This window comes from Odocoileus virginianus, chromosome 5, assembly GCF_023699985.2.
Source record: "Odocoileus virginianus isolate 20LAN1187 ecotype Illinois chromosome 5, Ovbor_1.2, whole genome shotgun sequence".
NCBI lineage: Eukaryota > Metazoa > Chordata > Mammalia > Artiodactyla > Cervidae > Odocoileus > Odocoileus virginianus.
In genome coordinates, this window is record NC_069678.1 from 7,010,612 (window position 1) to 7,035,952 (window position 25,341).

Consider the following 25,341-nt stretch of genomic DNA (forward strand, 5'->3'; position numbering starts at 1 on the left):
TATCCCACAGATCTGAAATGAGCTTACCTTCATCTTTGTCTGAGAAGTTTCTAACCTTCAAGATCATTCAACTGTCATTTTCCCAGGAAATTTTCTTGGACTTTCAGGGCAGGTTGGATACCCTTCCTTACACTCTCAAAGTATTTTGTTTCAAAATAATCTCTTATGTATCAGTCTAGTGCCCTGGTGGCTCAGACTGGTAGAGACTGCCTGCAATGTGGGAGACCCAGGTTTGATCCCTGGATTGGGAAGATGCCCAAGAAGGAAATGGCAACCCACTCCAGTGTTCTTGCCTGGAGAATACCATGGATGGAGAAGCCTTGTGGGCTATGATCCGTGGGGACAGAGAGAGTCAGACACAACTGAGTGACTAACACTTTCACACCCCCCTGGTAATGATCAGACAGAACTGCCCTGCTCATCTTTGTATCTTCAGCAGCCACCAGCAGAGCCCTTGTGTGTACTCCGTTACCTGAATGAGAATGATGCAAAAGAATAAGAAGGCCAGGCTTACCTTTTCTTGCCTAGAGTGTAAAAAAGTTCGTGGTTACATAAACCAAAAAGATCTTTGGAGAAGAGGAAGCTATAACAGGATTAAATGTGGCAAAGGACAGAATAGGCCACTGGATTTGATCTAGTTACTTAAAAGTCTGAGCACAGATTTAAGTATGATGGAAATCAGGTTTGGAAGGACTGAGGAGAGAAGAAATAAGAATAAGATACAAATCCCTTTCCCAAGATATTTGGCACTATAAAGAACAAAAGAAAATGAAGGATTACTGAATTCCTACAGTCCCATTGCAATTGCTTTGCTACCATTTAAGATACACTGTTCCACAATAACATAGTATGCTTGAGAAATCCAGTTTCCCTCCATATCCCTTTCCTTCCCTTTCCCCAGTGGGTATCAATTTCCATTAGTTCATGGTTATCCTTCCTTTTTCTGGCCGTGTAGCATGTGGGATCTTAGCTCCCCGACTAGGGATTGGATCTGGGGCCCTTGCGGTGGAAGCACAGTCTTAACCTCTGGAGCTCCAGGGCAGCCCTAGCCTTCCATTTTTAAAATGGAAACAAATGCATAATATACATTATGTGTCACCCTTTAGATAGGAAAACACATTATACATTCTGTTCTACATGCTACTTTCTTCACTTAATGTAGCCTCGTGATCTCTTCAATCAGTGTGTAGTCTCCCTCATTCCTTTTTACTGCTGCTTAGTACTCTATTGTATAAATTTACCAGTTTATTCAACCAGTCCCCTACTGACTGATATGAGAATTGTTTCCAATCTGTTATTACAAATGGTGCTGCAATGAATAGCTTTGTGCATGTTACTTCCTATTTTTGCCATCTTATTTCCAGGAACTTACTTCTCTTCTCACTTAATCCTCACAATAACTCTATGCCACAGACACTGGGTCTTCATCTTAAGTATAACTTTGATGTAGTGAATCAAGTGCTGCAGTACACAGCAGTCCAGCACTTGCAATCGCACATTATAGAGTAAGTGGTTAAAACCTGGAATAAACACCCTCACTCCTACCTTACCATTCTTCTCCCAATATACTGACATCGCTTCTCAGAGAAAAAGAAGTTAATTCTGTTAAGTTAAGCACCACAAACGATAAACAAGGAGTTTAGTTTAATTTTCTCTGGGTATTTGTAAAACACTTAGGGCCAACATAGAAAAAAAATAATAATGAAGCCTCCTGTGAAAAAATTACACTTACAAAAGAAAGGCCTGAGAGGGATTAGCGCCTTAGCCCCTCCGAGCTATAGAAACTCTGATTGGTCCAAGGAAGTGAATAGATATTGGGAGGCTAGGACAGGAGGAAAAACAAAGAGAAATCACTGAGGGAGAGGGCCTCGAAGTGGGCCTCGAGGGGGAACCGGAGGTCGGGGAGTAGGTCTGGGTGGAGGGAGGGGCCCCCGCTGGTAGCCGTAGGGTGGAGGCCGTGGAGGGCCAGTGTATCCATGAGGAGGCATCAGTGGAGGAGGTCCACGCATACCATGCGGAGGCATGGGACCTGGGTGACCTGCAGGTAAAAAAGGAAAACTTAGTAAAAACAAGGAATAGAAGACAGTTCATATTAGGACAATGTAGGGAGAGGATACACAGGGAGACAGTGAAAAGAAATAGAAGAAAGAAAAGAAAGTGCAGGGGATAAGAGGTGTGACAAAAGCTGCAAGAACAAAATGTGAGGATCAGGGAGGTGGCTAAAGACTACTCACCCATGGGAGAGCCAAACGGAGGCCCTCGGGGGGGCATGCCCATTGGAGGAGGTCCAGGATGAGGCATTCCAGGTGGTGGTCGGGGCGGTGGCTGCCCCCCAGAGCCAGGGGGCCCAGCGTGGGGGTGCCCTAAGCCATGAGGGCCATGGTGGGCCAGCTGCATCTGAGACATACCTATGAGAACACAACAAGACACAATGAGAAGGGAGACAAAAGGAAGTTAGACAGGAGGCAAAGAAAACAAGACAGAAAAGAAAATGACATCAGATAGAATACAGAAATTAAAGCTGGTAAAAAGTGCCCTTATCCTTGACTCCATCCCAAGAGACTAAATCAACCAACTACCCAACAGCTCCCTACTCCCTGAAGCCCATTCACTCCTTCCATGATTTAGGCATTGTAACAGTACTGCAGAATGGCGTGATTATTCTACTGAATAGAATCTGGGAAGACAACAGAGACACGGTCACAGCAAAGATCTAATTCTAAAGGATGAACAGGAATTTTTCAGGTGGACAACAGATTGGGAAAAGAACATTCCAGGCAGAAAAAAAATCAGCAGATGCAAAGCATGGAAGTGATCAACAGCACAGTATGTTAAAGGAAAACCAGTAAAATAGCTTGCAGTCATGGGAGTAACCTGCAGGAGCCAGATCATGCAACGCCTAGAATGCTATGATAGCGAGTTTGGGTTTCACTCTGTAAGTAAAAGGGAACAACAGAAGAATTATGAGCAAAGGTGTGTGTATATCTGTATTTAAGAAAAATTACTCTGAGATAGTCAATCAAAGTGGAGATAATTAAGAGTCAAAGTGTCAGTTAGGGTATTACTAAAATAAATTAGGTGTGAAATAATGATAGGAGAGCCTGGACTTCTCAGGTGGCGCAAGTGGTAAAGAACCCACCTACCAATGCAGAAGGGCCTGTTGTTCTCTTTGGTAAAACTTAAACAAGAAATGAAGACAGCATGATGGTTGTTAAAATAAACAGTAAAGCAGTTTGCGTTTATTTTCATAAAAGAATGTCTGAAAGAAAGGAGAGCTTGGGTACTACTATTATTGTTAAAGGACAAAGAACAGCAGCATTAAGTACTGACAGAGCTCTTCTACCAAGCTCTTCCCTCCCCTTCCCAGCAAAGAACACCCACCTGGATGGGGCATCCCACCCGGTGGGAATGGGTGAGGATGTGAGTGTCCGTGTCCAGGATGTCCAGCCCCTGGGGTTCCCGCTGATGGGGGGCCATGTCCTCCAGCCCCAGGAGGCATAGGTGGTGGTGGCATGGCTGGGGGTATCCCAGGAGGAAGGGCTCCAGGAGGCGGTACCGGAGGTGGGAAGGAGCCAGGAGGAGGCATGCCTATAGAGAAAACGGAAAAACAGTTAATGATAGTGAGCAGAGAGTGCCTTTAGAAAGCCTGTTCCATCCTGGCCTCTCCAGACAGAATGAGCTCTTTTTCCCTCCTCCTAGCTCTCTAAAGTCAGAAGCAACATTAAATGACTCAACAACCACCTTTTGGAGAAACTCAACAACTTTCTTCCCACCATAATCATCATCCCTCAACCCCTTTCTCATCACCTAATGACTCAATGTCCCCTCCTTGCCAGGTTCTTTTTCCTTCTTCCTGGCCCCACCCTTCCCAACCCAAGACAAACATTTTTTATCAAAAGCTTTACCTGGTGGAGGAAGCCCAGATCCCAATGATGATACCACAGGATTGGGAGCAGATGGTGGAGGGGGTGCATCTGCAAACAGCTGATGAGGGCGGTCAGCCTGGGAGAGTGGGTTCTGTGCTGCCAGAAGTCTTTCAGCGGCTGAGCCATGGCGCTCACCCTTGGAGTCCTTCTTGAATGCGTAGGACACAGTGATTGGGCGGTTACAGAGGTACTGCCCATTCATGGCCTCAATCGCTGCATCCGAAGCATCAAATGAAGCAAAATTAATAAAGGCATAACCTTTGGAGTTGCCTGTGTCAGGGTCCCGCATAATCTTGGGGGTTTGTAAGATGACCCCAAAGGCGCTAAAAGTATCATAAAGCAACTTCTCATCAATCTCTGGGTCCAGGTTCCCAATAAAAATGTTGGCCCCCACATCCAGGTTTTTGTTGTGAGCTGATGCCTTGTTCACCCGTATTGGCTTCCCATAGAGTTTGATCATGTTCATGATCTTAATGGCATAGTCAGCATCTTCCTCACTCAAGAATTCCACAAAGCCATAGCCTGGGGAAGTGGAAAAGAAGAAGTTAGCAACTGAAGTGATTAAAAACGAGTTTATAACTCATCTGCCTTCTAAAGCACAAAGGATAAGAAATAAGAATCCCAACTTCAACTGAGAATGGTTCCAGAAACAAAGTCTTTAGTTTGCTCACTCCAAAACAGTTAACACCACTGGGGACCTCCAGGAGCAGTCTGTCCCCTCTATTCATAACTGCACTTTTTGCCCTGTACTCACCTTGGTGCTGACCAGTGACTCTATCTTTTGGCATGTGCGTGTTCACTACTGGCCCTGCCTGGAGAAATAGTTCCCACAGCAGTGGTTCGCTAACCTTCTCATCGAGGCCGCCCACGTACACAGTGGCATCTGGAGGACAGGATTAGGAGGTGAGGGCAGAGATGAGGGGAAATAGGGAGGTAGCGGTAACATGAAGATGGAACCCAGGCAGAGGAAGTGGGGGTAGAGATGGGGTAGAAAAGCAAAGAATAAGAAAAAAAAAAAAGAAGTTAGATTAAGCTTTTAGAAGTTCCTCCTTTTCAGAAAATAGACAATCTTCTTAAGTCTAATTTAGAGTTACGGTGCAAGTTCACCCTGTAACTTTTCTTTTTTTTTTTTTTCCTGAGTGGGAAGGCAGCAGAGGATTGGACACAGCATCACAACTACAGGCCTCAAGCCTGTCCATCCCGTCCCCATAAGGCATCGGGACCAGTCTCGCGCCCTTCGGAAAGGTAAAATCTCCCGGATTTTATGTTTCCCGGCGGAAACATTGCTAAGCATAGTCGAGGTCCCCCAAGCCCCCAGAGTCCATTCTGGGTTTGTCCCCTCCAGTCACCCTGGTTTCGCTCGGAGATCGGCCCGGCCGCCATGGCGAAAGCGCTCCCGCCGTCTCCAGGCAGCGATCCCGCCCCCTGACCTCAGTCACTACTTCTACTTCCGAGGCGAAGGCTGACGTGAGTGGTGGGCGGGGCCGCGGCAGGGGAGGAGCCGGAAGCGGCCTCGGCCATCTTAGAAAACGCTGGGACTGGAAGCGGCCGAGGCAGTGGTGCTGTCCAGAAGTGCTACTGTGAGCGGACAGGGCGGGGAACGTGAAATGGAAACGTTCTGTGTCTTTTAAGGCAATGTTAGAAGTTAAAGGGTCACACTGCTCCCGAAAATGTCCCTTCAGAAGCTGGGAGAACAAAACTTTAGTTTTCATGTGTTTTGTAGCCTTCCCCCCCACTCCCAGAAGGATGTGCAGAGGAACCCCTCAACGCAGGGCGTGGGGACAACCGTCCATCCCAATCCGCAGTCCTTGAACAGATGCGGCCTCACAGCCCAGGCCTGGGCTTGAGGTATTTCCTTTTTCCTCAGGGAGGGAATTATGGAATGTCTGAGCTCGCCTAGTCTCTGCATAGAGGGTGAGGGGAACCTGAGACTCAGAGGTGGAGTGGTACCGAAGCTGACGGGGGTTTCACACTGAAGCCCGGAGGCCTTGGCCTCGACCTCGACCTCTAGAGCACACCCTGAACCCCAGCAACATCTGGGTGTGCCTTTGCCCCGTCTGCACGGAAGAGAGGACCTTAAATTGTGAATCCTGCAGCGCCTCATGCAACCCAGCCCCTTACTTCCTTAGCAGTAATATGGTCGGTGCGGTCCCTTCGTGGTTCACATTCCCTTCCCTCCTCTCCCACCACTTCCTTACTTAGGGTTCCTTTAATCAGACACAAACAATGCCAGCGGCGTGTATAAATATTGTGCTTTAATGAACTCCTTAAATAGAAATGTCACCACGAAAATATATAATTGGAAGAGATAGGGTGTCCCATGTATACTCCATACCCATAGAAAACTATAAGGGAAGAAATAGAAATTGGAATTAAAGAAGCAGCAAGAGGAGGTGAGAAGGAGGTCTGTAGGCCATCTTGTTGGCACTGATAAACAGTATACCTGGTTATCACAATTTACCAGCACGATATCCAAAATTTCCATCCCAAAGGCATGGAATTGCCCTGAAAAAAGAAGTGTTCTGGATTGTTTTTGTTTCTTAATTCTTCAAATAACAAGAACTATTTAAACCAAACAAGGCAGGGTAAGGGTTGGATAAGGTTAGCACCACTCATCTGCAATAGAAACTCAGGTCAGTGATCTTGTTTATGAAAGCTGAGGCAGCAAGACCAGGTAAGAAAAACCGAAGTGAAGTCGCTCAGCCGTGTCCAACTCTTTGCGACCCCATGGACTGTAGCCTAATCCCATGGATCCTCCGTCCATGGGATTCTCCAAGCAAGAGTACTGCAGTGGGTTGCCACTTCCTTCTCCAGGGGATCTTCCCGACCCAGGGATCGAACCCTGGTCTCCTGCATTGTAGGCAGACGCTTTACCGTGTGAGACACCAAGAAGCCCAGGAAAAACCAAAGGATTAGACAAAACTCTCCCTCACCCCAGACCACCCTCTGTCCTGCCGGTGAGAAAGCCAGCAACTTCAACAGGATTGGGAGAGAATGGTATTTGGGTTTCTTTTCTTGGAGTGATCCTCGGGAGATATCCGTGGTGTCCATTTCCTTAATAACTCCTGAAGGTGGGATAGCTCCTCCTGGAGACCAGAGATTGTGGGAGCTGAGAGGCCCATCTGGTAAGAGGGTGAAGAGAGGCAGAGAGGATCCTTAATTCTTAGTTCCCTTTCCCCCTCCGATTATGCCCTAGGTTCCACTTGATATAAGCTAGAAGCAGTTTTCCCACACTCCCAAATCTATCCATTGATACCAATAGGAATGGTATCTCACTTCCCGGTCCCCCAAACCCTTGCCCTTCTGCCTCCTGGAAACATCTGGTTTCTCCTAGAATATCTGGTTCAGCAGTCAGACCCCTTCTCCCACTCCCAATTTTTGTCTTCCCTTCTCACCTGGACCTCAGGCCTTCCCCTCAGGTAGCAGCGTCTCCAGAGCCTGATCTGGGGTCCCAGACATCCAGGCAGCAGCAGTCCCGGGGGTAAAGGGCAAGCGCCCCAATGTGAGGGGAGCCCCCACTCCTGATCAGCCAGGCTTTCAGAAGAGATAGCAGGTCGAGGGAGCCAACGAGAAGAGACTGCCAGCAGGGAGGGACTGTCCCGCCAAGGACAGAGTTGATTCAGGGGTGTCAGGGCCCCTCTAGAGAAGAGCCACACAGAACTGGGGGGCCCCGGAACCATGAAGCTTGGCTAAGAAGGAAAGGGAAATCAACTGGCAACCTAGAAACCTGATGACCCCAGTTTCCCCAGACTGGGTCATGAAGGAATGTCCAGCTGTCACCCACTGCACCCTGCACTGGTGATCAAAGTACAAGCCTCCCCCTGAGAACACTTTATCTGATTAGACTCCAAACTAGGCCTCAGGACTGATTAAAGTTGATTTTAGGGAAACATAAAAATGTGTGCATGAGATAGGAAGACTAATAAGGATGAGGAGGATAAAAAAAGATGCCGTTTGTGATTTCTAGGATTTCTGTCTTCCTGGGGACAGTTAGGACTATAAATGACAACTAACAGAAGGAATGAGGAACTCAGACACTATCACTTCTCCTCATCTAGTAGGATGAGCCTGTGAGAAAAATCAAAGGAATTTAGGAACTTTGGACACCTTACCTGCTGTCTAGGGAGCCAGGAATCTGGGCAGTGTTCTGGGTCATAGCCAGGATTATGGAATTGTAGTATTTGTTTATTGCTGTAGCGTAAATTCCAGTCCCAGACAGATAGCTGTGGGTTAACAGAGTTCCCAGCCAGGGGCTGGGAGTACCCAGCAGTATAGACTTGTGTGTAGTTGTTGAACTAGATAGAGGAAACAAGAGGAAGGTTAAACAAAAATATATAATCCTCCCCAGTTTAGAGATAAACCATGAAACTCATCTGTTACTCTAAGAATCAGATGTAAGGCTTCCCCGGTGGCTCAGTGGGAAAGAAGCCACCTGCCAGTGCAAGAGGCACAGGTTCGATCCCCGGTCTGGAAAGATCTCATCTACCTTGGAGCAACTAAGCCTGAGCACCACGACCATTGAGCCTGTGATCTAGAGCTTGGGAGTCACAACTACTGAGCCCACATGCCACAACTGCTGAAGCCTGCACACCCTAGAGCCCCATGTTCCACAACAAGAGAAGCCACCGCAATGAGAACTCCATGCACCACACCTGGAGAATATGCCCCCACTCCCCAGTCACTGCAACTAAAGAGCCCACTCAGCAATGAGGACCCAGCACAGCCACACACAAAGAAACGAATCAGATGTAGGGTGAAAGTCCGGTCCTGAAAGAAGGCACCAACCTCCTCCCCCTTTCCCACCCACAGACCACTTTTCATATTCAAGAGTAAACTTCAGAGAGTAGTTCTTTTGTTGGGCATACTGCACAGCTTGTGGGATCCTAGTTCCCCCACCAGTGATTGAACCTGGGCCATGGCAGTGAATGCCCAGAATCTTAACCACTAGCCCACCAGGAGACTCCCAGAGAGTACTTAATGGGTGGGGAAAAGCCAAAAACGCAAGTCGCTGACCTGTCCACTCTGCTTTCCACGCTCCCAGGGAGTGTCTCTCAAGAATGTAAGGGTGTCAGGAACTCTGACACTGTCATGAAGAGCAAGAAGGAAGAACTCAGAAAATTCAAACTCAGCTGGAAACTGCTGGAGGAGCTGCCAGACGCAATCAAGGAAGAGGAGAAACACTGGGGCCTGAGAAGAGGGAAATTTAAAAGGTTGGAAGGGGTTGTGGGGACTTAAATGGGGAGGATGAGTGACGTGGGAATGGGGACACTAAGGTGGTCAGGGAGTGGACATCAGTTGAGGTAGGGGGTTGTGGTCCCTCATCTGGATCTCCTTTCAAGCTCAGCCCAACCTCAGACCCAATTTGGACCTAATTCACCTCCAATGGATTTTAGTATGTCATTTCCTCATCCCTGTACTTCTTAATAATACCCTCCCCCAAACATTCTCACCTCTTCACTGGCCCCAGATCCCCCAAGTCGGGTCAGGAAAGGATGTCCAGCTGCCACCCACTCTCGTTGCACTAGTGACTGGAAGCCAAGCAGTGTTCGGGCTTCAGGGGCTGAAAGCAGCTGGACGAGTGAAGAGAGGAGGCCATTGAAATCACGATCACCGCGCTCTGGGTGATAAAGAGGGATAAGGGACAAAGAAAGAAAGGCCAAGAAACTAGGGCAGAAGAGAGTGAGAAAAGAAAACATGGCAAGAGGAAGTAAGAGGCACAGAGGGGAAAGTTTTGGGTAGGTAGGATTGAGAGGGCACATAAAAGTGAAGAGAAAACAAAGACCTTGAGTGATTCACTTCATACACTCCACCAAGATAGAAATACCCAGCTTCACATGTAGGAAGCAGAATCAAATGCCAAACCAGTTTTCCTCATTTTCCTTCCCCCGCCCCCAATCCCAGTCCCCATCCACTGATGGAAAGACAGGAACAGAAGGCTGAGAACCTCTCTGTTAGGGACCACAAGCTTAATGGGGAGGCAGAAGTAGCACTGAACACGAGTGAAAGTGAAGTCACTCAGTCGTGTCCGACTCTCTGCGACCCCGTGGACTGTAGCCGACCAGGCTCCTCCATCCATGGGATTTTCCAGGCAAGATACTGGAGTGGGTTGCCATTTCCTTCTCCAGAGGATCTTCCCACAAGTAGTACCTAGCAAAATGAGAGGAGGATGCCAGCATTGGAAGGGGACAAGGAAACTTTCTAGATCTCCCTTCCTGAGCAGAATCCAGTCAGGTGAGTAAAGAAAAAAGGCAAGGAATGGAGTGGGTTGGCCCAAGAAACTCACCTTGAAGTACTACAGAGCGAACCCTGGATGTCACTAAGACTGAGATGTCACTGGCCTTTCGAAGACAAGACCTGGAGGGGTGGGCGAGGAAGAGAAGAGAATAGGCCTAGAGGAAGGGAGTGATGGGTCATGGGATACTATGGAGGCAGACTCCCAATTCCTGCCACCCCGCCCCCCCTTCTAAGGAGCAACAAATAACAGTCTTCTTTGGGAACCAAGGAGAGTTAATGGAAGACTGAGGAGTCCAAGTTAACAGCAGTTTGAATTATAAATCATGCCAGAAAAAGATGGAGTACCTGGTGTAGTCCAACCATCGTGTTCCTTCCAGAGCTGAGAGCCATTTATCCTCAGCCACAGATGAATCTGAGAGAGAGCAGAGGAGTCAGAAGGGCAAAGAGATAAGGAGAACTGGGGATTCAGGGTCCAGAATTAAGGGGTAATAAGTTGGGTAGTTGCTGCTTATGGGGAAAGGAATGAGAAGTAACTATAAACGGCTATGAGGTTTCTACAATTAAGTTGTGATGGTTGTACAACATTGTAAATACAATGAAATGCATTGAATTGTACACTCAAGATGGGTGAAGGGTGAATTTTATGGTATGTAAATTATATTTCAATAAAGCTGCCTAAAAAAAAAATGTTGGGATCAGGAAGATAGGAAATCAATGGGTCTGTGGGAAATGGGAGTTGAGTGGAAAACAAAGGATTATTGGGCTGAAGGAGTACTCATCCATATCAGGCAAAAGGGTAAACCAGGTTAGGGTCAACAGACCTAGAGGTGGGGTGAGGGGTCAAAGTTTATCTCACCAGGCAGGCAGAGGGCCCTCAGCCTCAGGTGGGCAAGTTGGACATCTGCAAGACTAGGCAGCTCATCCATGGTGTCTACCAGGACAACATCTGAATGCCCAGCCTGAAGCATGGACTCCACTGCTCTGGAGGGAAGGGAACCAGAAAGTAAGGGAAGGGGTCTGCCCCTCACATCTAACCCTTGATTCTGCTTATCAAACCTCCCCTCACCTGATATCCTCCTTGTTGGGGTCACTGGCTGTATAGAAGCCCCCACAACGAAGAAGATCACTGCCCCCAGGGTGATGCCAGGACAGGCGCTTCACATGGATGAGAGAAGGATCACTGAGGGAGAAACTCCTAGCCCCACCCTGCCCTTGCCCCAACACTGACCTCAAGGATCCCCTCCCTTCACAATGACCCCTAACGCCCCATGACCCTCTAATCCCCCAATATTACCATCATCCCCACACTGACCGGTCCACGGCCCTGATGGAAGTGGCCAAATGCTCTCCTGACCTCACTGTCCAGAGTTCGGTTAGGGACCCAGAAGTAACGGGGGAGGCTGTGAAATTGAGAGTTATGTCACAGCCTGGCCCAGTGACCTCAAAACAATGCAAATCTGTCGTTATAAGGAAGTTGCTTAGGAGGCATCATTCTGAAGGGTCTCAGGTTTAGAGATCTAGGAGATAAGGGGGCTGGCTTTGTGGACATCCTTGGAGGCTGGAGTTTGTGGGAAGTGCCAAGTTCTAGAAGACCAGAGTAGCGTGGGAAGATTGATGGGGCAGCACGGGGTTGGGTGGGCTGGGGCATCACCTGGTGGCTACGTCGAACCTCTCATTGACAGTGCTGACCCTCCAGCCCCTGGCTGCCTGCTTTTTCCGCTCAGTCTCCCAGTCTTCTATTGTCTCCAAGAGGGGAATAGGTGGTTTTCTGGAGTCAGAACTCTGGCCTAGGGCAGGAGGTCGGCACAAGAGGAGGAGGAAGACGAACCAGAGACAGCTTAGCTCTTCTGTCTCCAGCCAGCTTCTGCTTTTCAGACTCTACCCTTTCCTTACCCCCAAAGCACCCTCACTCACCAGCCTTGCTCAGGGTTATCCCTGCATACTGTTGGGCTAGACTGTTCTGAGCTCTGGCTTGGATAATGGCCATGGTCACCTGTGGAAGAAAGGACAGCCCATCCTTTGCCTCAGACTAAAGTAAAAAGGAGGCAATAAGGCTCATATGTTGTTTCACTGTCTTGGCCACTAATAGAGAAGAAAAGTGAAGACTGTCCCTAACAAAGGGAGCCTCCACTGGTCATGAGAACTGGAGTCAGGAGAACACATTTAGAACCACAAAATGACAGAATGGTAGTGCTGAGAGGAATCTTGGGAATAATCTTGTCCAACCCTCCCTGTTTTTCAAAGGAAGACCCTCATCCACAGTTACACTTCTGATAATTGGCAACGCTGGGCTAGAACTCAGGCCTTTACTCTCACCATACTCTCATTTTAGTCTTTCCTAGAGGAAAGAAGCAGAGAGAATGATGAGAGGGATCTTGACAGATGGGACTATTGGGGATTGCGAGGGAAAGGATCCCAAGATTCTAAGGGGAGGAGGGATTCTTGGGTTGAAGACCTCTTACCTGAAAGGCCTGAGGCTCTAGTCCTCCAGCCTCAAAACCGACTCTGAGTAGCCGGAAGTCTTGGCCATGAATCAGAATCTCCTCAGGGATAAATTTAAGCAGGGACCCTGGACGGAGGAGCTGGACTCGGGACGGGCCATTCACTGAAGTCAAGAGTTGAAGAGTGGTATAGCCATGAATCAGGGTCCCTCTAGGAGGAACTCTTCTAGCCCATCCCACTCCATCCACTCAGTCTGTCCTCTGAGAATACAGGAAGGATGAGGAAGGGTTCCAGCACCCACAGTGAGCCCTTTCAGCAAACCGCCACACTTACCAGCTTCTAATCGCCCAATGTTGGCCAGGGAAAAATCATACTCACTGCTCAGGGGAGTCTCCTAGAAGAAGCACATGACTGACGCTTAAGACATCTGAAGTCTCATTCATTGTCCTATTTTGACAGCCCTAACCTCCCTTCAACAATCCCAACAACAATCCTTGATACTCTTAAAAGACAGCCCTTTAAGCATAACTCTCACTTCTATAATGTTTGTCTAAATCTTCTAGACTCCCTTTCCACTTGCCACTGGTTGTCCTTTCCACTGCCCTAACCTCCTCACCTGACTCCGCTGCCATCCACAGGGCTGGAAGGTGACCCTCAAGTTGCTGCAGATCAGGGTTCCAGGCATTTCAGGTTCCAGCCCCTTCCTCACCCCTGGGGCCCATGCTAGAATCCGCTCCCCTGCAGGGCAAGAAGGGAAGCCAGGTTATGACTGTTCGCAGTGTTGCCCCCACTCGTATACACACACTCCTCTCAGACATTCTGTGGCAGAAATTAATTGAGGCACTCCATTATGTTAGCCCTTGAGTGAGTGAGTGAGTGAAGTCGCTCAGTCGTGTCCGACTCTTTGCGACCCTATGGACTGTAGCCTACCAGGCTCCTCCCTCCATGGGATTCTCCAGACAAGAATACTGGAGTGGGTTGCCATTTCCATCTCCAAGGAAAAAGCCTTGGAGAAGGTTAGCTTTTAGGCAGCCCTTATTCTCTCCACTCACTCAACCTACCCATGTTTGTTCTCCCTCTCTTTCTTGCTTAATTGCCCTCTGAAAATGATTGCCTTCTGGCTACTTGATGTTTACCCCTCCAAGACAACCTTCCCTAACACTCCTTTCCTTGGGAGCATTCTTTCCAGAAAGAATGTCATAGGACAATGACCTTGAGGACCACCAGAACCTGTTCTGGAATGGCCCCAAGCCAGCTCTAATGATTCCAGTGACTCCAAGAGAAGAATGCCAGTCTACATCAACCCTTATCCTTATCTTCAGTCCCATTTCCCACCCTAAAACTATAAGACCTCTTCCAACTTCCCAGGAAGGGAAAGGGCACAGTCTTGAAAGTGTTAGCTTGCTGTGGCCCTGTTTGCCTGGTAAAGTAATAAAGCTACTCTTTTCTACTCCTTTTTTTTTTTTTCTTTTCTACTCCTTTAAAGCTCTTTCTATTCAGCATAGGTGAACAGAGGCCAGTTTTTCTGCAACAGACAGGGGAATCTAAAGAGGAAAGACTAAGATTCCTCCCTAACCCCACAAGAATGAAAGCTTAGGAGGAGAGATTTTAGGCCCTCAAATATTTTTTAATAAGTTAATCAGAGGAGGAGTAACAGTCAAGAAAACAGAGGGACCATCAAGCTCCTAGCCAGCCCTGGGCAGAGAACAGAGCAAATTTCAGGCAAAAGCACTTTGAGCCAGAAGAGGAATACAGAGGTATCTTTAGTGAGGTTTGAAACAGGGTTTGAGGAGTGTAAAATTTGGAACAGTCTGGAAATCAGAAGTATTGGGAAGGCATTATTACCTGGGAGGCCTCCAGAGGCCAGGCAGCTGCCCAGCTGATGACTCCTGGGCTCTGGCATCCCAGTCCCCTGCACAGACTTCGGTCCAGAGAGCTGTGAAGGGTGTAGGGTTAATCCCCGAGCTTCTCTGGTCCTGGAGTCTGGGCTTACTTCAGCAGCCACCCTGGAGGCCTACACTCAGACTCTCAGGAGACACTGCGATCAGTGGCTGTGGAGAGCTCAGGACAGGCGTCGGCAGAGAGTTAAGGAAGGGAGGGGCTGGTTAATGGATAATGAGACAATGAACTTGAGACTGCAAAAAAGACCAAGCACCATCAACAGAGGTTGATATGAGACATACCCTCCGCCTCTAGATTCTTTTCTTTTCTTTCTCCACATCACCCCCATTCGCACCCTCTAGATGACAAACCCTTCCCCCAAGCCCTTTTCCTCTCCTTACCCCCATCTCTGGCTCCTCCTTCTGGGGGGCGATGTTGAAACTCTGGCCCCGGCCCCCCCACCACATTTTTCTGGCTCCATCCGGGGATGGAGCAGTCAGGGGTGGAAAACCTCAAGGATGCTCAAGCCCCTTGGGGAGAGGCTGAATCCTGTGGCTAGCAGGAGGGAAGTCAGGGAGAGGGGCAGGAGGAAGATTCAAGGGAAAGGAGCATTTGAGGTGCAAGGAGCACGATTTGGGGTCTTTTGAAAGGTGTGTCCAGTCCAGCTAGAGAAGGCTCCACGGAAACTTCAGTCGACTCTGGAGAGGGCGGAAGAGATGCCCAGCCCCTTAAAGGAGAAGACACACAATTTTGGAAAAGTGGAAAGTGGAGGAGCCTAAGAAAGGTGAGGAAAAATTGGGGAACTGAGAAAATAACCACATTCCCTTCTTTACTCCAAGCCCAGATCCTACCCTCTTTCTGTTCATGAGCTTTAGGGACTATTTGAGTGAAGCAGTAATGACAAGTATTAAACTGGAATCATTTGGGCCACTTCCCTGGATTCTCACTGATGGCTTCCCTGGGAAGCTGTTTTTGTCTTCTTTAAGGGGATGCGAGGAATGATTAAAAGTACTTCAGGTCTCCTTACAACCTCTCCTGACAGTCTGAACTAAAGTGGTTGAGAATAAATAAATGGAAATTGGCCCTCAGGATTTTTGCCTGGGGAAGCCCAAGAATTGGGGTGGGGGCGAGTGGAAGTGTTTTTGTATATTCTTCTCCAAAGAGTGTGAAACATATCTTGTGTGAAGGGTGCAGTGGAAAAGTAGGGAGAGAAACTGAAATATCTGCAGGATGCTGACACAGGTACGGGTACGTGCAAGTTCTATGGCTGGGGGTGGGAGGCCCAAAGAAAAGATCTTAAGACTTAATCACACACACACACCCCATCCAAACAACTGGAAACTAGAGCCCATTCCAGGTACAGGAGCCCTCCCTCCAACCCAGACATCAGATCTCCAAATTAATGATTCATGTTGAGGACTTTGAAAGCTGAGGGCTGGAACCCTCTGTTCAGTGCAACAGTCCCATCCCCCAACCCTCCCCTTGAAACCCAAGAAGCAAAGATGGGTGGGGAAGGCTGTAGGAGGGAAGTAAAGGAACATTAACTAGGGTAGGTATGCAAAAATCTACCTTTAGATATGAAAAAGACAAAAGAAGATACAAAATAGGAAATTACTGAGCTGCTGTTTTATTGATTTTGAGTTTGTACAGAGGCAGCAGTCCTTAGGTGGGGTCCCCAGTTTTCCAGTGACACTCAACTCTCCTCCCCGCAGCACACACACCCTTCCGGCCTGAGTTTTGAAAAGTTCCCTGTCTTGGCTGCAACTGTGGAAATAGTGAAGATATTGTGAGAGAGGGAGTCCATCTGGAACAAAGAGGCATACACCTGCTAGGAAGGCGTCCCAGAAGCCTGATTCTAGAAGTCCTAAAAGCTGCTACATTCCCCACCCCCACCTGCATTCCATCAGCCTCAATCCCTCACGGGAAGAAAATATTTCCCAAGGTCTGTGGCAATAGAAAAAGGTGTGTACCACAATTTAAAAATCCATTATCCACTTTCCTTCTCCCCACCACCTTCAGTCAAGAGCCTCATTCTATTCTTTAATACTTGAGGTGTAGAACAGCAGGAGAATAGAGAAAACATGAGGGGGGATGGGGGAAGGTCAGAGCCAGAAAAAAGATGGGTGACTTGGATCAGCACCTAACCAGGAATGCAAAGGGGACAGCAGCTGAGTGTTAAGTAACAGGACCCCCACCCCCCCCCCCCCACCTCTGACCACCCCCCACACCCCCAGTGGGGGTTTAGGGGATGAAAGGAACGGTGGAGAGGCAAGTGTCTGTATCAGATTTTTCCATCTTCAGAATCCTGGTCTGGTTGCAGGTTTGTGCCAGGAGTGAAGGCTGCTGGGAGGGGCAGCTAGAGGAAGGAGGTGGAGCTGAGCGACTCATGAGATGAATCATAGATCCAGTTATAAGCACAGAAAGAGGCCAAGGTCCTCCCCACCCCGCTCCTCTCTGCGCTACTGGCAGCCAGCTTCCCTTCCTCTTTTTTAGCACCCCTTACCCAAGTGGCCAGTAAAGGGAGGGATTGTGGAGAAAGTCTCCATGGAGGGTATCCTAATATTTTGTTAATCCACTTAAGTTCAGGGGGCAAAACAGCCTGTGATTTCTACAAAGTGAAAGAAACAGACTGCCTGTATGAGTCACTGAATCTGTAGCTGAAGGGCCTGGAGGGAAAAGGAAATTAGAAAAATCTGTGGTGCAGGTGATTCCAGGACGAGAAGGGACTACTAATTCTGTCTTCTCACCTGTGGTGGTGGGTCTGGGACACTGACTCCTTGGAGAAAGACGAGAATGCAGAGTCCAGAGGTGTTGGAGTAACTTGGGGACAATTATTTTTGAAACTCCTTTATTGGGAAAGATAAAATGTGACTGGAACTTTGGACATGTGGCTGTATAGCAAGTGGTAAGAATAGCAAAAGCTAGGTTCTCAGAAGTCATTCAGAACCAGCTCCATCCTTTCCACCTCAGTATCACTCCCAAACATACACTAAAAAGTCATTGCTGATTTTTGCTTAGTTGGTCTGTGAGCTTTAGTTTCACTTGAGAAGAAACAGCCAACAGCAGAGGGAAGGAACTTCCATCCAGGCCCCACAGAGCACTGAGTTGAACACCATCCCACTCCATAGACAGACTTAAAAAAAAAAAAACCCTTTTAATATCATCATTTTATTTTGCTGTAGAATCCAGTGTGAGGGGAAAATGTTTGGTTAAATCTTGTAACTCTCAATCAAACCAGCATAAATTAAAAGGAGGAATCTGGAGGCGTGTCCTATAGACCTATTTGCTACATCAGGGCTGAGATGGAGAACCTAGGGTGGGTAGAGGCATAGCACTGTCTGAAATCAAAAAGGGAAAAATAAGAGCCCTGAAAATCTCCCCTCTCCAATAACCACCTCAGTAGGTACCCCAGTGCCTTGGGTTAAAATAACTAAGTGCACTTATTTAAGCCTGAGAGATGATATCCCTCAATTAGGATTGAAGGGCCTGCCCCCCCCCACCCCAATCACACCCTCAACTAAGGAATTTGGCTCATTTGAAGTGCATGTCACATACCCCTCTCCTCCCTTCCCCACAACACAGTAATTGCATGAGGTTGCCTCTTCTCCCTCCCCAAATACTGTCATTTCCCAGGCAATTTTTCACCACCTTCCCATCCTACAGCCGTCTCAAAATATAAAGCAGAACAGACTTTACTCATCCCTAAGGAAAAACATCCATTGACTCAGGGTCCCTCATTTTTAGAATGGAGAGGTTATCATCTTTTTTTAATGCCTCAATAAAGTTACCTTCCCAAATTAAAAACAAAAAATTCTTAATGAAAAAGCTATAGGGCCTAAATAACCTACCCCCCCTTCCCACCATTTTCACCCCCTTGGGCACCCCTCAGAATTTCCATTTTATTTGAAAAGAAGTCAAAAGGGATTGGGGTTGGTCAATTTATAAATCAAAACAAAAGCAAACATGACACAAGGTTTCCATTTTTGTTCATTTGTCCTCAGTTTTTAAAAACAAAAGTATTAACTAGACTAATAGATCAAATCCAAACACAGCAGTCCAGTGGAGAATTAAAAGTTTCCTGGTTTTATTCTCTGGGAAAATCCCTGGTCTGTTTCCATTCCTATTGGTCCAGGCCAAAATCCTATGATATAGATGGATGCCTACGGGAAAGCTAGGTGAGCTGTGCAAATTCTAGGTGTGAGTTTGAGTCACCTGTTGTTTGGGTGCATATTAGGGGACAGAAGTTCATATGGTGGTGGTCTCACCAGTGTTGTTCTAATCCCAGACATGGGGTGAGGTGAGCAAGGCACTCACTTTGGGCACAAAATTTAAGGATGCCTCAAAAACCGGTGACCAAGATGCTATTTTCACACAATATATTCTGAAAATCAAAACTAATATAAAAAGAGCCACAATGAATAAAGTTATCAAAAATTTTAAATGAAGACAAGATTCAACCCCTCCTTGCTCAATTCAGCTTTTCTTCCCTCACTCTTACCCCAGTCCTGATGGATCCTGTCTGTTTTAAAGATTTTGACATTTTGCTCATGATGGATTTTTTGCATTAATTTTCTTAAATGCTGCATTAAAACAGTATTTTTCTTGATTAGTGAGCTTCTGGCATCTCCTTAAGTTTTGACCCTGAAGGGAATGCTCCTCTCACACCAGCCCTAGTCCTGTCTGGGAATACAAACATGCCCTCCTTTGGAACCTATCTCCTTTGACCTCATTGCTTCCTTAACACATCCATTTCCAAATAAAAGCCTAAGAATTAATAGCCATGGAAATTATTAAATCAACAATCAGATTTAGAAAATAAGTGGCTTTTCGAGTTTGTTGAGGAGAAAGGAAACTTCTAAATTGTGAGCAGTTCCAATGAAGAGGACAGTCTTGGCTGACTGTTATCAAAGGGGAGGTGGGATGACAACGTTCCTGATTGGGCAGAAGCAACATATGGCAAACACAAGTCCCCCCAACGTACACCCCCAGCCCATGTCTGCCTTGGATCAATGTGAGGATTACATTCCACAGGATGGTTTAAGAGTACACACCTCAAAAGAGAAATCCAAATACAGAAAAATAGCCCCAAATAACACTCTAGACACATTTAAGTACACTTATTCCCCTTCTTCATATGCACCCAGGAGTGTATACAATTGCATAGTTGATTCCCCCCCCACCCCAAGAAAGAAATAATTTAAAGAAAAGGGAAATGTGGCCTAGGATAGGTCCTCCAGTTTAAAGCTCTTAGAAATGGTGCTGGCCAGAGCATAGGCTGTCCAGACTTGTGCTTTGTGCAAAATGCAAAGGAGCTCCCCCCACTACTGTGTCCACAGACCTACTCCCACCCCCTGGGGAAAAGGATGGTTTGGGGAGAGGAGGGAGATCCAATGACAGATCAGCTCATTGGGAGTAATCTGTGATCTGTGGTTATAGTTCACTAAAATATATATTTCTCTAACTACCTCTTTATAAATTGCCCCTAATCCCTATCCCAAGTTTCAACATCAGTCCTATTATCAAAAATATCTCTTCTTACAAAGTATTTTTTTTATTATTTTAATAAACTAACCACAGATTAAGGTCAGCTATGGCTTAACAAAAGAAGCCTGGATGTTAAGTTCATTCTCCAAAAGTAGAGAGGAAGGAGAAAGAATCACTTAAATAGGAGGGGAAAAACTAATTTTTTTTAATGTTTTTTGCTTGCTAGGGTCTTTTTGTTTCTTTTCTTTAAAAAAAAAATCCAAAAAATAAGTTGCTTTCTACAGAAATGCAGCAGCAGAGGATGGTAGTGCTCTATTTAGGTTTTTGGTTTTGTTTGAAACAGTCTGGCCAAAAGTCTGTCCTCCTCCCACCCCCTCCCAAGGCGCACTCAAATGTGTGGTTATTGCTAGTAGTTAAAAAAAGATCACCTCTGCACCAATTCACCTGGAAAAAATTCAACATACACAGCTGCTCTTATCATTCTCTTGCCTTCCCCAGAGGGAACATTTTTTGTGTTTTGTTTTTTTTAATAAAATTAAAGTCTTAAAAAAAATCACAACCTTCTTAACTTAGCTGAGCTCAGCCCTCAAAAAGGATGAGGAAAAGATAGGGGGCAATCGGCAATCTCCTCTCGAACTAGAAGGGATGACAGATGGCTGTTTAGAAGGAAATCAAACTTCAGAGGAAAAAGATTCCCCCTTTAAGTTCTTGCCTTTGCCATCTCACTAAACTGATTTAAGCCATCCCCCTCCTAGTAAGCACCCAGAAGCACACATTTCTGCCTGTCTTTCCAGATCCTTCAAAAGGAAAAATCTATCCAACACTAAACATCTAGCTTAATTCAAGTCAATAGCAAATCTAATTTCCCAGTTTCCCTCCACACTCCCAACTCCACCACCGTGTGCTTTTTTCCAACCTAAAAGAACTTTGGTCTGTTTTTTCTTTTATTGACTGAGAACCTCCTTTGCCAGTTCCTCCCCCAGACTTCTGCCCACCTACCCACCCCCACACCGAATCTTCCCTTACACTTTCCCTTAGGCCTGGGATGGACCCAAGGGGTTATGACACACAATTATCATTTCTCCCCTTGTACCTCCTCAGTACCATCAAGTCAAGATCGGCAAAGGACCAGTATAGCCCTCGAGGCACCATGCAGCCCTGACCTGCTCTTGCCAGCCTGGCAGCTCTTCAGAGTATATACACTTAAGAGTTTCTAGCCAGGCTCACACCAACATTACTGCATTCACCCCATCAACATGGGAGCTGGGTCTTATGAGCCAATTAATTGACTTAACGTTCTTTGTTTAGCCCCCGTGCCCTCCAAGGCTTCCCGTTCAGAACCTGTGCACCAGCAGCTCCCCGCCCGGTTCACGCTCCCTTCTCCTCAGTTCTTCCCTGTAACAGCAGGAGCAGAAGTTGTTTGTCTCAGGGTGTCCGTAGAAGCTGCAGTTCGGTTGTTTGCATTTGGTCTGGGTTGGGGGAAGCCCCCGGGGACCTCCAGCCCATCCATCTGGCTCAGGGGGCTCTCTGTAGCCGTTGCTATAGGAATCAGCCACGCGGAAGTGGGGTGCTAACGGTGCACCCCTGTGAGCTCCATCCTTGGAGTGACTGCCTGGCTCCAGAGAAGGGATGCTGTCCTGGTGGGGGTAGGGTCGCCCAGGAGGGCACTGTCTGGGGAAGGTGGCATATGGTAGTAGGCCCCCCCCACACGGCCCCCCTGCCAACTGCCTCCGGGGTTCCTGGCAGTGGACTCCACCCCCAGAAGGCCGAGGGACAGTAAAGCCACCAGGGTAGCCGGTAGAGACTGCCGCTGCCTTGGGTTCTGCTGGAGGGGCAGTCAGCAGCTCCTCCGCGCCATCCGGCTCTGGCTTTTTGGCTGGAGGCGGCCCACTCCCTACCACCCCACCATTCATGATCTTCCTCTCTGCCTCCTTCTGCTTCTGCTCTGCCAGGAATCTCTCCTCAGCATCAGTGAGGTAGCGCTGAATCATCTCCTCCTGATACTGGTGGCGGTGACCCATCTTCAGGGTGCCAACAAAAATAAACTTCCCCTCCCCTTGCATTGCAATCCTCATAATGCTCAGGCTTTGCATCACCTCCTGGCTATACCTGCTCCCTCCATTACCAACAGACTCAGATGTGGGCTTCTCAGATACAGGCCCATCCCCAGCTGCCTCCTCCTTGCCACCCTTCCAACTCTTCAGTGAGTTCTTCTTCTTCTTCTCCAGCGTCTCAGTGCCACTGCTTACCCCCGACCCTGTTCCCATCCCTCCAGGCTTAGAACCCTTGCTGTGCATCAGGCCTCCCATGTTCTTCTTGAGCTTGCTGCCCAAGGTTTTGCCAAAGCTGCCCAGTTTGTTAGCCACAGAATCTGCTCTCTTCTTGTCCTTTTCCCGATCTCGCTTTGACTTCTCTTTCCTCTTGCTGCCCTCATTGCTGGCAGAGCTGCTGCCAACTGACTCTTTGTCTGATTCCCCAGACTCAGGAGTGGACCGGGGCTCATCTCCAGCTGAGGCTGTCGGGGACTCAGGCTGGGCCAGTGGAGCCTGGAAGAGACAAGATGGTTGACAGATAGAGAACAGATAAACAAGCTCTTTCTGTATGGCACAGGGAAATACATTCAATATCCTGTGATAAACCATAATGGAAAAGATCCTGTGATAAACCATAATGGAAATGAATATATAAAAAAAGAATGTCTATATGTGTATAACTGAGTCACTCTGCTGTACAGTGGAGATCGGCACAACACTGTAAATCAACTATACTTTAATAAAAAAAATTAAATTAAAAAAAATGGCTGACAGTTACTCCATTGGCCTAGGTTGAAGGAAGCCCCCAGGAACCTCCGGCCCACCCACCTGGCTCACGGGGCCTTCTGCAGCTGTTGCTATAGGAATTAACCATGTGGAGAGGGGTGGTAACACCCCAGTGAACTCCTTCCTTGGAATGACTGCCAGGTTCCAGAGAAGCGCTCCTGTCATGAGGGGAAGGGATCACCCAGGAGGGCACTGTCCTTCCCCAGCTCATCAGCTCTCCCATGAGCCAGGGCAAAGTGTATCTAATGTCTAGCTTTTATCTCACCCCCTGTAACCTGATGCCCTTCTGTAATAAGGAAATAGCAAAATGAAGACTAGATTTTGCTCTTCTAGAACAACGTGCAACTATACAAATACATAGCCTCTGGGTAAGGTGGGAGAATATTCTGTAGACACTAGAATGGCGTTTATTATAAATTTCTCTATGCCAGATTCTGCCCAAAGTTAATGTCAAGGAAGTTTTGAATAAACACCCCAAGTCTTAACCATTCTGCATCCACTTTCAGACATTCAGCACCAGAGTCCATCAGTCGGCCCTTGTTCCTGTGTTCCTGTTCTGTGGATAATGACATCCTCAGAACCTACTGGATCAGGAGCTCTTTAAGCTATTCTATCTCTTCTAGTGCCCAACACAGAGGTCTATGTAGAGGGCTTAGAATAAAGTGATAACAATCTCAAGTTCAAGAAAACTTTTCCTGAAGAATGTGTTTAGCATCAGAAAGCAGAGCCTGGTTGGTGAGAAGGTGTAAAAAACAAAGGGCATTAACAGGCAGAAAGGCAGGAAAAGTCTCTTTTGGAATTTCTCTGGTATTTTCCAGTTACTCCTGATACTGAATCATAAGCCACTATCTGGAAGAGACTCGGAAGGAGACCACCACCAGATTTCCTTGCTCTCCCTGACATGAAAAGGAGGACACGCCAGGGTGGAGTGGAAGAAGCCTCACCTGTGCATCGGAGGACACTGGGATCCACTTCACGTTCATGTAGCCATGCAGCAAATGCAATTTGACCTCTAGGGATAGGATTACACTGTGAAAAGGAGAAAAAAAAGAATTTCAAAGAACTCTGGCCTTTAAACAGCAAAGCAGTGTGATCCAGTTGGCAGGCAGGGTGGGAGAAGGCTACATGGCTGAGAACTCAGGGCTAATTTGAATTATGGCTGCACCAATTACTAAGCTTTATAACCTTGAGCAAGTCACTTCAACCTCCCTGAAACTCAGTAGGGGCTGATAATGAGTATAGATAATAGTATCTATCCTGTAGGGCTGTTGTGAAGATTAAAATAGTATTGAGAAAGGGCCCAGCTCAGGGCCTGGAAAATAGGAAATAAACAGTACCCACTATTATTGTTGCTTTATTACTTAGAAGGCGCTTCTGACAATTAGGTGAGAACTTACTTAAAAAGTCATAAACTCTTTTTTTTTTAACGCAATCTTCCCAGTTGGCTCCAGTTTCAGGAGCCCAAAGAAGGCAGCACTGGATAAGAGGTGAGGAAGGAGCTTTTACACTCCTAAGCTCTTCACAGAAAGCTCTGGAAGTAGGAGGAAGCCAACTTCAGGGAAATGGGGGTGGTGGTGGGGAGAACATATTTTTCTTGCCATTTAAGTTCCCTAAAAAAATGCAAAAGTCTAGAGCAAATGATTTTGGTCAGCTATTTAAAACCCTTCTCGTTTGGGCTGGGAGAAGTGTGATCTGATCATCTCGATTCTCTGACCACTGTCCTGGGGATTCTGTAAGAACACTCCTCACGCTATAAACAGATCCCAGGATTCCCTTCCGTTTCATGGGAAGAAAAAGCAGTGGCAAGAGTCCAGGTGCCCAATATGTCTCCCACCTCTCCGTCTTCCCAAAGACACTGGAACTAGGATGTGGCCATCTCCGCCCCTGAGCTGAGGAAAATCCCCGGGAGACGGACATGGCATGTGGAAGAGATCGCAGCTACAAAGCAGATGGAAAGGCTAGGCGTGCCTCACCTCGCCAATCGGACATTGTCATTGTCATCTTTGCCCCACTCCCAGCCCTTTCCAGGGTCCACAGCAAAGTGCAAAGGCAGCAGCTTATGCTCTGAATCTGTAAGTGGGATCACAGCTGGGGAGGAAACACACATACGATCAAGGAGTCTTCTTGAGGAAGGATGAAGGCAACTGAACACAGACTGACTCCAGGAAAAAGGCAGCTGAATCATACCAAAGATCTCTTAACTGTAGTCACATCTCAGTTCTTAATGATGAATTGTCTTAGCAGAAAAAAATAACAGGCAGGGTTTCCCTTATTACTCAGAACACAATTTAGGCCACTCATCTCCATGACTTCCCACCAGTAAGCTAGCACCCATGATGTTCCTGCCAATTAAAGTGAATTCAGGGAATTCAAAGTCATTATTAAGGCAAATAGAGCAAAGCATCATTTGGAAAGTTCTTGACCTTAATGTATAAGCTTTTTTACTCCAGATCAGGGAACACAGGCTGAGTTTCCCCCCGAAACTTTTTTTTAAAAAACAAAACTCTGTTTATCTTAGAGCTTAAGAAAACAGCATCAACATGCTCTGTCTGGGC

At 47.2% G+C, this 25,341-nt stretch overlaps 3 protein-coding genes across 5 annotated transcripts in view; all 3 read right to left on the reverse strand.

The window, feature by feature from the left end:
- Window positions 1-1,629: 1,629 nt before the first annotated feature.
- SF3B4 (splicing factor 3b subunit 4) lies at window positions 1,630-5,369 on the reverse strand. The gene is made up of 6 exons (XM_020899876.2): window positions 5,276-5,369; window positions 4,681-4,809; window positions 3,906-4,448; window positions 3,382-3,588; window positions 2,235-2,408; window positions 1,630-2,038 (listed from the first exon to the last, which is right to left on the reverse strand). Exons 1-6 carry the CDS (start codon window positions 5,307-5,309, stop codon window positions 1,851-1,853), a joined length of 1,275 nt encoding a protein of 424 aa, XP_020755535.1. The 5' UTR covers window positions 5,310-5,369; the 3' UTR covers window positions 1,630-1,850.
- A 792-nt stretch (window positions 5,370-6,161) lies between these two features.
- MTMR11 (myotubularin related protein 11) lies at window positions 6,162-18,360 on the reverse strand. The gene is given in 18 exon segments (XM_020899875.2): window positions 6,162-6,912; window positions 6,914-7,048; window positions 7,322-7,615; window positions 8,039-8,221; window positions 8,940-9,113; window positions 9,377-9,543; window positions 10,210-10,280; window positions 10,506-10,572; window positions 11,017-11,141; window positions 11,227-11,315; window positions 11,473-11,560; window positions 11,812-11,947; window positions 12,075-12,153; window positions 12,623-12,765; window positions 12,936-12,996; window positions 13,219-13,340; window positions 14,448-14,538; window positions 14,885-18,360. Coding segments are annotated over 18 exon segments (2,148 nt in total). The 5' UTR covers window positions 14,951-18,360; the 3' UTR covers window positions 6,162-6,855.
- A 92-nt stretch (window positions 18,361-18,452) lies between these two features.
- Window positions 18,453-25,341, reverse strand: part of OTUD7B (OTU deubiquitinase 7B) — a 55,736-nt gene continuing 48,847 nt past the window's right edge. For all 3 annotated transcript variants that reach the window (XM_020899869.2, XM_020899870.2, XM_020899873.2), the window contains 3 exons: window positions 24,760-24,874; window positions 23,731-23,815; window positions 18,453-22,513 (listed from right to left, as the gene is read on the reverse strand). In XM_020899869.2, coding sequence (XP_020755528.2) covers window positions 21,302-22,513; window positions 23,731-23,815; window positions 24,760-24,874 — 1,412 coding nt within the window. In that variant the 3' untranslated portion in view covers window positions 18,453-21,301. The remainder of the gene's footprint in view (window positions 22,514-23,730; window positions 23,816-24,759; window positions 24,875-25,341) is intronic.